The 10,968-nt window shown below is 45.7% G+C and overlaps 1 protein-coding gene across 1 annotated transcript in view; it reads left to right on the forward strand.

Moving 5' to 3' along the window:
- map1aa (microtubule-associated protein 1Aa) overlaps nucleotides 1–10,968 on the forward strand; it is a 63,074-nt gene that overhangs the window by 49,478 nt on the left and 2,628 nt on the right. The window contains exons 3-6 of the mRNA XM_015953986.3: nucleotides 933–1,015; nucleotides 1,767–1,907; nucleotides 2,005–8,869; nucleotides 8,993–9,219. Coding sequence (XP_015809472.3) covers nucleotides 933–1,015; nucleotides 1,767–1,907; nucleotides 2,005–8,869; nucleotides 8,993–9,219 — 7,316 coding nt within the window. The remainder of the gene's footprint in view (nucleotides 1–932; nucleotides 1,016–1,766; nucleotides 1,908–2,004; nucleotides 8,870–8,992; nucleotides 9,220–10,968) is intronic.

A 10,968-nucleotide genomic window follows, 5' to 3' on the forward strand; every position in this document is an offset into this window, starting at 1 on the left:
CATGTTTCCTGTGAAACTGACCTCCTTCTTGTTAAATGGCCTGTTTTGTTGTTGTTCTGCAGCGTGCCTCTTCCTCGTGCAGCATGTGAAGCTGCGTGCATGCTCTCATGCAGCACAGGCCTCCCCTCCCTCTTATAGAAATGCTGCAATGCGTCTTCCTCTCTCAAGACTGGGTCAGTGTAACTCTGCTGGCAGCACCAGTCAGAGCGTCGCCATGGAAACAGCAGATGAGACTTGTGGCTTAGGATATTTTTTCCTGCTTTGCCTTGTTGTCAATAACTCACATGAAAACAAGGTTTAGGATTAAACTCATCGTGTGAGTGTTGGAGAAAAAAGAATCCCCAGTTTTCTGACATCCTGTAAAACACACCAGGAATGCCACTGTGCAGCTTTTCAAAATAAGAGTTTAAAGTGATACTTCTAACACACAGGAAGCATCACTCCTTAGGTTACTTTATGAGCAAAGTTTTCCAACTTAATGTTTTTTTTTAATTTAATTAACAATTTATTCATTCAGATAAATATTATTTGATCACTAGGATTGGTCTTTTAAGACATTTTCCAAATATAAAAAAGCCTAAAATATCAAGAGTTTTCATTTTTAGCAGAGTGCATGTACTAATTTATGTCAGCAGGAGTTTTGTGATTAGAACGCATGAGTATAAAATGAGAGAAAAATTTACTTTCACACTAAAACCAATAAAAATCACCATAAATGCCAAATGTCAGATTAGAAAACAAATCAAAGAAATACTCTTTATTATATTTATTTACAATACGCCATTACATTAACTCACATTATGTGTGCATTAATTAGTTAATTTGCTGAATTCAGTATATTTGCTGTCTTGACATAGGTCTTCCTAACCAGAGTAGCATGTGGAGTGTTTACCTCCCACTGGTCTAAGAGTTTGTGTTTCTGTTTCATGTAGGTCAGCGAATCCTCCAGTATCAGAGTGATGTCCTCACGACAGTCGTGTTGGTGAACCCATCAGAGGAGGCGGCTTCTTTACAGGTGAGTCACGTTGAGAAGACAAAGAAAAAAAGAAACAACAACAAAACCTTAGTAAAGCGATGAGAAATGTATGGTTTAAATAACTTTTTGCTTTCTTTCTGCAGCATGTAGCAGCATTTTTTATTTTATTAAACCGTTCTTATATTTTAAATGTTTATGACAACCACCCCAAAGCATGATGCTGCCACCGCCATGCTTCATAGTGGGGAACCTTTGTGTTTAGGCCTTGGTGATTAAATTGTTAATGCTTGTTTACATTTACTTACAGGATATAAAACAACACAATATGGGTTAAAATAGAACATCCATTTTAAAATAGTCTATTTTTGAGTGAGTGAGTGAGTGAGTGAGTGAGTGAGTGAGTATAAAAACAGAAACAGACAGGAACTTTTTTAGATTTTGTGAATTAGTTTAGATAAGTTTTGAAGATTTGGTGCATCGTCTCGGCTGTTTCAATGCTTTTGTGACAGAGTGTTCATATTTTTGTTATGATTTTGATAATCCATGTTTTTTTATTTTGTCAACAACATCAAACAAGAGAAACACATTTTTTGGCAAAAGTTAAACCTAGTATCACAAAGATACATTTAAAAATGCCACTGATACAAACCGATGCTCAACTTGCCTAACTCAGATTTGATCGTTTACCCTTTCAGGATTGTGCTACTTAGCATTTTAGTTTTAATGTGAAGGGCTGTGAGTGTGTTGTCATGCCGTTTGAATGTCAATGCTGTTTCCGTCCTCTACCTAGACCAGCTCTCTGATCACTGACTCAGCTGATAAAAAGTTGTTGATCCTGAGTGGCCAGAGCTCTGAGCAGGGAGGTGATATCCTGCTTCAAAGTGGAGCCTTCACTTATCATCACTTCACCAGTATTATCTCCGATCCTCTAGTAAGCTCAGAATGCCATTTTTACACTTTGTTACAATCTAGAAGGTCATCATAAAATACGACTGAAGGGATTGACTCACTTGCTTTCTGTGTTTCAGCTGAGCGAAGTTCTGTCCAGACCTTCTTCAGCAAAGCCATCCAAGCTTACTGTTTCCTGTCAGGGAGACGGGGGCTGGAGCTCCCTGGGCGAACATCAGGAGCAGCGGCTACTGAAAAATCTTGAATATTGCCTGAACCCTGAACCCCACCTTCCAGACATGGATGGAGTCACAGAGTTCACTGAGTACATCACTGAGACTGTGGATGTACCATCACCCTTTGAACTTCTGGAACCGCCAACCTCTGGAGGGTTTCTGAAGCTGTCCAAACCCTGCTGTTACATCTTCCCTGGTGGTAGAGGAGACTCTGCTTTGTTTGCCGTGAACGGATTTAACATCCTGGTAGATGGAGGCTCTGACAGGAAGTCCTGCTTCTGGAAGCTGGTACGACATCTGGACAGGATTGACTCTGTTCTGCTCACCCACATTGGAGCGGACAACCTCCCAGGCATCAATGGGTTGTTCCAGAGAAAGATAGCGGAGCATGAGGAAGAGCACAACCAAGGATCTGGCTCCAGTAGCAATGGTGACTGGATGAGGAACCTGATCTCCCCTGAGCTTGGGATTGTATTTTTTAACGTACCAGAAAAGCTTAGAATGCCAGAGTCAACCCTGAAAGTAAAGAGAAGCATTGAAGAAGCATCTCTGACACTGCAGTACCTCAACAAGCTGGGCATCACACCTGAGCCTCTTCACAGGGTCGTCAGCAACACCATTGAACCAATCACCTTGTTCCACAAACTCGGTGTGGGGAAGTTAGACATGTATGTCCTAAATCCGGTCAAAGAAAGCAAAGAGATGCAGTTTCTGATGCAAAAATGGGCCGGGAACAGCAAAGCCAAGACCGGGATTATGATGTCGAATGGAAAAGAAGGAGAAATATCTGTACCCTATTTGACATCAGTCACTGCTTTAATCGTTTGGATACCACATCGTCCAACGGAAAAGATAGTGCGGGTGCTGTTCCCTGGAAATGCTCCGCAAAATAAAATTTTCGAGGGCCTGGAGAAACTGAAACATCTCGACTTCCTGCGATATCCAGTGGCCACTCAGAAGGACATCTCATCTGGCGCCCCTCCTCCGATCATCAAACAAACTAAAATAAGATCAAGAACAGACAGCAAGGAGAGCCTCAAATCTTCACCCAAACCACACGCCAAAGCTATTAAAAAGGAAAGCGGCGGGCAGGAGGATGAGGTGAAGACTGACACCACTAAGGAGAACAAAATTGAAAAGAAAGAAGAAAGAAAACTAAAAAGTGACAGTTTAAAGGCCACCAAACAGCAGAAGAACAGTGAAGTGGCCCCAGGAGTAGACAAGACAGCAAAAACGAAAACATCCAAAGAAAAGACTTCCAAGCAGGAGAAAGCATCTAAGGTGGATGAAAAGAAAGACAAAGAGAAAAAAGAAACCAAGAAAGAAAAAGTAAAGAAAGATGAAAAAATAAGAAAAGAAGAGAAAAAAGAGGGTAAGGCAAAAGAAGACAAAAAGAAAGATTCAGGTAAACCCGAGTTGAGAAAAATCACCAAACCCGACTTGAAGCCACTCACCCCTGAGGTGAGAAAAACTCTTCACAAGGCCAAGACTCAGGTCAAACCCAAGGCTGACAAGAACAAAGCCGTTAAAGAAGAAGCAAATGAGAAAAAGCCCGTTCCAAAGAACATTCCTGACGAGGTTGCAGCAGCAGCGCTGGCCGACAGGTCCATTGTCTCCTCACCCGAAGACCTCACTGAGGACTTTGAGGCTCTAAGACAAGAAGAGATGTTCAAACAGAAGACTGAGTCAGTCCAGAATGATGTGATGTGTGGACTATCACTGCACATTGATGCTAAAGCTTCTTCTCCAGTTGAGCCTGATGAGAAGCTAACATCTCCGCCCACCGAGATAGAATCTCCAGCACCAAAATCCCCCATCACAGAAGAGATACAAGACAACGGTGCATCTGAACTGGCTACGGGTACACTGAAGGATGTGAGTGAAGGCTTTGAAAAGAAGTACGAAGAAGAGAAAATGGAGAAACATGACACATATTCTCTGAAGGAAACCATGACGGACAGGACAAAGAAAAGCGAGAGCTCAGAAGAGGAGGGTGATGTAATTGAGAAGGCTGAACTAGAAGGAACCGAAGATGATGAGGTCCTAAAATTTAAATCTGATGACATGAAAAAGGAAAAAGCTGGAAAAGAGTGGGACATCAGACCAGCTGAACAAAAGCCTTTAACAGCTGCAGCACCTGTAACAGCCTCGGCCTCTGAGCAGTTCTCCTACATCCAAGATGAAACCATCCCTGGTTACTCTGAGACAGAGCAGACCATCTCTGATGAGGAGATCCACGAGGATACAGAAGACAGGATCCCACAGCTGCGCTACGACGTGGCTTCTTGCGATGTCTCTGTTCCCGATGTCCCTGGCACCTTTGACTCTATGCATGGTATTAAGGAGATGAAGAGTTCTGCACTTTCAGATGCTGCAGATGTCAAACCCAAAAGTATCGTGGGTGGTCATGAGCCCGAGCTTGCACCCTACCCTGCCATCATTGCTGCTCCTCTTGCTGAAGAGGAGCATATCTCCTCTGCAACATCCATCACTGAATATGACAAACTTTCTTCCTTCGCCACATCTGTAGCCGAAGACCAGTCCATCACCTCGATGACTGCCCCTCAGACCGAAGACGTTGGGAGGAACTCACTCCTACTGGACACCATTAACAGTGTCCCATCTCGTGCAGAGGCTGCCCAAGGAAAGGACTACCTTCACTCTGCTGGAACCATTTCTCCCACCTCCTCACTGGAAGATGACAAGTGTTTTAAGTCTCCTTCCTCTGACGAGTACCAACCTAATATACCAGAGATCGAGAGTGAAGCAAAGATTAAGTCAATCCATGAAGAAGACGACGATGAGGAAGATGAGGATGAGGACCAGACCCCAAATGTTGACATTCCTTTAGGTAAACTTCAAGAGGGCTATGAACACGCTGCCTTTATGATGCGCCTTGAAAAAGAGAAATATCTTCCTCCCGTCAGTCCAACACAAGCTGAGGAGGAAAAACAGGCTCTCTTCAGAGCTGAGGCGGTTAACACTGCTGCTGAGATCAAGCCTGTTTCACCCCCTCCATCTTTCTGTCCCATGCTAGAGCCCCACTCCGGGCAGGATAGTGAGGAAAGGTGCTTAAGTCCTGATGACAGCACCATGAAATTAGCTTCGCCCACACAGTCAGTGCCCACAAGTAGCAGCTACTCACCAACAGAGGAAAAAGCCTTAAAGACAGAAGAAAAACATGAAACAGTTACCGATTTGAAGTCCGACATCCAAAAAGCTGAAAGATCAGTCATTATCTCTGAAAATACCTCCGTTATTGACCTGCCAGGTAACAAAACCACATTTGACGAAGCATCTGAGGAGTCTGACGAAGACAGCGGGGATGAATATTTTGTCAAAAAGGAGTTACAGCCTACTATAAAAGCTAAGCTAATGGAGGCCAAAGAGGGTTGCTTCTTGGACGATGACTTTTCGTTTGAGGCAAAATCTGCAAAGACAGAAACAGAAACCAAGAGTCCAGACAAGACTCAAGTGTCCTTCAGCACAACAGAAACACCAAAACAAAAAGTGATGTGTTCTGGTGAGGAGGAAGATGAAAAACCCAACGACTTCCCAAGTGGAGTAGGAGCAAAACCAATTTCAGATGATAAAGAAATCATTGAGAAAGGTGATGTTAGCATCAACGAGCCGGAAAAAAGTGTTCACTTCAGTCTTTATGCTAATCCAGAGAAAGAGAGCAAAGAAAGGGCAGTGTATACAAGACAAGACACGCCCTATGTCCATGGCAAAACCTTCTCGTACGGCGATCTTTACGACAGCAAAACAAGCTCAGAGGAATCCGATCTGTATCGCCAAGAGTCTGATGACAAGGCGGAGCAAGACACTGCAAAAGGCAAAGTGGATCTGCAGAAACACGAGCCTCAGTCAGCAGCCACCATCATGGACAAGACGTCCGAGAAGGAATTCTCCATGTCCTCATGGCTTGAGTCAAAGAGCACCTCTGCCATAGATCAACTGGAAAAGGAGACCCAAGATAAAGAGATGTTTGAATACAGCCAAAGTAGTCGTTTCCCTTCGGTGGCGGACAGGCCTGAAGCATCAACCACTTCTTTGTCATCAGAGGAAGATGAAGGATTTGATGGTTTGGCGCTAAAAGGTCAAGTGGACATCACGAAGCCCCCAACGTTCTCCTCAGTGACACCCGACACCTCTGCTGCCTCCGGCTACAGCGAGAAGGGGGCAAGTTTAGAGGTAGATATGAGAAAACTAACTGCAAAGGATGAGGAGGATTATGATGATGATGAAGTTATCGATGATGATGAGGAGGAGGAGGAGGATGAGGAGGAAGATGACGAGGAAGAAGAGGAAGATGATGGTGGCGCTGGTTCTGATGTGGAGAAAGGTGCAAAAGAGAAGTCTGAGAAGGAAGCAGCAAGTCCTGTAAGTCAAATGCTTAGCTCAAACAGACCTGAATTTATGGTTTCTATGGCGGGGTACGGTTACAACAGTCAGGGGAAGCCGAGGGTCAATGAGAGCGGCTCAAGTTCATTCCTAAAGGCTGAAGATGAAGCCAAAACGGACTCAAAACCGGTGGATTCAGGAGCTGGAAGTTTCTCTGGTTGTTCTTCAGGGTTTGAGTACTCATACTCGACAGAAGAGAAGGACTCATTCTCATTAGGTCAAGCTGGAGACGAAGGAAGAGAAGACTCCCCTCTGATGTCCAAAGAGGACAGTTGTTACCAAAGTGACAGAGCTGATTCTGAATTTGACAAACAGAAGACACCTGAAATTCTGAGTAAGAGTTCTCTTGAAACTAATTTTCAGTACACGACTACAGCTGCCCCTGGGTACTCCTCCTCCTCGGCCTATAGCTACTCCTCCTCCACGTCTGGTTCCCTCTCCACCAGCCGGCAGTTTGGAGAGGAGCTGGAGACACCCGCATCGGCTGAAGCTCTCTTTGAGTACTCATCTTTTAAAGAGGAACCCTCGCTCGTCATAGACTCTCCCATCTCCAGCTCAACTGGCGTCAAAGATGACTACCTGGAGGTTTCTGAGAAATACACGACTATGGCAACCGCAGCAGAGTCTAGTTCCAGTTTAGCTCGCTTCTCACCCCTTAGTCCATTTGAGGAGGTCAAATCCTGCCCTTCACATCCATCCACCACCATTCTGGAAGGCAAGGAACATGTAGGTCCATTGGGTGGAGTTCCTGATGAAGGGCTTCCATCTGACTGCTTTTACAAGCCTGGGTGGTCAGAAGAGACCAAGCTGGACACAGCAGCTGGATTTGGGGCTGCAGCAGGTCCTTTTACAGATTTCTCCATGGAGAAAGAGGCAGCCAGTGCTGCTCTGTTCGGTGTCACGTCCTCCCCTCGACCAGACATTGAAGGCAAGCATTACTTTGAGGAGACTGACAGCAGTGAAGAAGAGGATGAGGAGGCATACATGCGTGAAATGACCCACAGGTCTCCTTCCAGCGGACTGGTTGGTAGTCTCCCCTTTTCTGACACGCCTGTTGCTCCAGCTGTAAGTGAAAAGACAGGCGATGCACTTCCAGATGTTCTGAGCTCCTACATTTCAACGCCTCTTCAGAGCAGCAAAGCAGATAAAACAAACGGTCCCACAGAGACGAGCGTGGGCACCGCCGTTCCTTCTGGAGCGGCAGCAGGAGGAGCTCCGACAGACTCAGCCAAAGTGGAGTCCAGAGAGGGAGCTGCAGGTTATGTCAGGAGTTTGTATGAGTGGGAGATGCCAAAGCCTCAAATGGCTATGGTGCCTGGAGATTCCCCTCCTCATTACCGCCACGATGACGAGTTTGAGGAGGAATGTGAGACGGAGCCAGAGCACCCAGCCCGGCCACTTTCACTTGCTGCTGCTGACCAGCCATTCCGCTCACAGTTCTATGCAGAAGAATGCAGCCGAGGTGAGCAGGATGATGACGATGATGATGATGATGATAGTGACCAGGATGTACATGTAGGAGCGACCTCCTCTTACACTAGCCGCACCTCTCCTGGATACTCATCCTCAGAGTACAGGCAGCACAAAGAAGACCTGTCACCTTCCTTCATCAATCCTTGCATGCGCCAGTTTTCGAGCGATGAGGATGATGCAGAGGAAGGCCGCAGAAGTGATCAGTCACAGGAAGGTGATGAACACGATCTGTCAGTCAAAAGAAGGACTCACAAGCAACCCCCTCCTCAGCAGTCCCACACCAGGGACAGCAGCTCCCTGCACCAGGCCAGTGGGATGGCAGCAGGATTGGGTCTGGCTACAGAGGACACCCCACCCACCTCCATCAGTGAGTCTCTGGGCTCTCAGTCAGACTCTGATGTGCCTCCGGGCACCGAAGAGTACCCCTCAGTCACTGGTGGAGGCAACATGGACTCAGATGAGGATGGAGACTACATGCCTGTTGATAAACCAGCTGCAGGAGGAAGCAGCCATCACTCTGCCTCAAGGAGGAGCCGTGACCCTCCTCCTGCTCCCCTCATGGACCCTCACCCTCACCCTCCTCAGCCAGATGTTTGCATGGTGGATCCCGAGTCTTTGGAAAATGGCTCTTTCAAGAAAGAGCCAAAAGCAAAAAGCTTCAAGAAGACTTTAGGAAAAACCAAATCAGCATCTCCAGCTCGACGCAAGAGGTCTCCAATGCCTGTCAAACAGACGCCATCTCCTCGCAGCACTTTACTGAAGAAAAAGGAAGCAGACAAGAGTTCACACATGTCTCGTCTGTCAGATGGACAAGGCTCTAAAGACGATGACCTCTCCAGGTCGAGCTACAACCCAGGCAAAGGGCTGACAAATGGCGTCAAAAGTAGCTCAGGTGAGCAAATTAAATGTGAAAGTGAAATGTTTTGTGGTATACATCAAGTCAAAGAAAGTCATGCTGACAGACAGGACAGTAAAACAACATTGTTACTAAATGGTTTGTTTTGTTGTCTCCCAGGTTCTCAGAAGTCCAGTTCTGCAGCTGCTCCCGGCCTCCCCATTTATGTGGATTTGGCCTACATTCCAAACCACTGCAGTGCCAAGAATGTGGACCAAGAATTTTTCAAACGCATTCGTTCTGCGTACTACGTAGTGAGTGGAAACGATGCTACAGGCGGCGAACCGAGCCGCTCGGTCCTTGATGCTTTGTTGGATGCCAAAGCTCAGTGGGGATCAAACCTACAGGTACACAAACTGTTTTTATTTATTCTTGTTTAGTTTGACAGCTACTTTCATTAAACATGTTTGCTACTGTATTCACACAGTTATTTTGTTTTTGTTTTGAACAAGGTCACTTGTTTTTTCAGTACATTTGCAGTGGTCTTTAGCATGGGTATCATGCACCTTGTGTAGGGCACCGCGCGGTGGGGTGGGGAATAAAGAAGATAAAGAAGAGACAAATAATTCAAGGGTCTCCTGAGCCGTTTTGGGGTTTCATTTTGTTTAAAATCAGCCCATCCCGAGCCCCAGAATCACCATGAGGGGGTAAGTCCCCGGTCCTGAAATCTGGGTAGGACACCCTTTGAATCTGGCCCCCTGGACCTGTAGAACACTGTCCGTCATGGAGCAGATCTGCCATTTTTCCAAACCTGTTGCTCTTCGGAATACCCCCTCTTTACCCCCAACCCTGGTTCAAATGTTGTTGTAGTGTTGACTGGTCACTAACGGTCTGACTGGTCTTTCTGACTTGCAGTTGGAACACTAGAGTCTAACCCCTTCTTTCCACGGGAGCCGTCAGCAGCACGTTACTGCAGCAGCACGTCTTGCTCGCGTAAGCTGCTGCTTGGCTCTTCCCACGAGATGCGAAGCAGCAGGGGAGCAGCTGTCACCGACAGAGCACAAAGTCACACGAGTGACTTCGTCAGTAAACACAACAACAAGCAGGAGAAAACTACAACATGGTTTGTGTTTTATGTTCTGTCCGTTTTATAATCGCCAATACGGACCTGAAAAACAAAGGAGACCGCTAGCTAGGTGATAACTTCTCACAGGGCCGCACAGTTAGTAACCTTTTTTAAAAGTAAAGCAACCGGAAGGAAGTATGTTTCTTTATTCTGAAAATCTCGGGAGCTTCTCTCCATTTCCGCGTCCGATTTCCTGTCTTTCCCAAAAATGTCGAACTTGACCCGTTTCAGAGGCGTCGCACGTAGAAAATAGAACTGGCGCGTAAAGGCCGCGACATGCTGCTCCTGAGATGCGGCCGACTCGCGCTGCTGACGGCTCCAGTGGAAAAGGTTCTGTTGACCACAGCGGTTCCTATCAGCAGCTATGACGTGCTGCTGCAGTAACGTGCTGCTGACGGCTCCGGTGGAAAGAAGGGGTAATTTGAAGTCATTTCCAGCTCCAAGTCTTGACTCCCAAGATAAATTAAATGCATTTATTCATTTTGACCCGCAAGAGCAGAAAAAGTGAGTTAACTAGGGCTTCATTCCACTCTCACACCTGTGCTTTGAAAAACCACAAGTGAGCATAGCTTCAAAATAGAATGCAGCCCTCATTAGCACATCAGTGCTTTCCCTGTTCTTTCCAGTCAAAATGTCTGCTGCAAATCAGGCGTTTAACAAGCCAAATTCTTCCCATTTCTAAGCTACTGCCACCTGCTGGTCAGGCTTGAATATTTCAGCACATGACAGAACATATGGAAAAGATCCCAACAAAACATTCACAAAATTATCTGAATTTGCATAACTGAGGACCCAAAGTCTAAATCCAGGTTAAAATAGTCCAAAGGCAACATGTTGTAGATTCAAACTGAGCAAAATCTAGATTTGAGGGGAATCTCAGAGTTTAGATTTTGATGCTAACACATATGCTAAAATATTCTGACAAATACCAAAAAACATCTAATTAAAAATAAAATCACTGAAAATTTTGGGTGAGGAGAAAATAAATCATTACGTGAAGAATTTGAGCTAATTAGATCACTGGCAACTA

The sequence above is a fragment of the Nothobranchius furzeri genome, chromosome 9 (genome assembly GCF_043380555.1).
Source record: "Nothobranchius furzeri strain GRZ-AD chromosome 9, NfurGRZ-RIMD1, whole genome shotgun sequence".
Classification (NCBI taxonomy): Eukaryota; Metazoa; Chordata; class Actinopteri; order Cyprinodontiformes; family Nothobranchiidae; genus Nothobranchius; species Nothobranchius furzeri.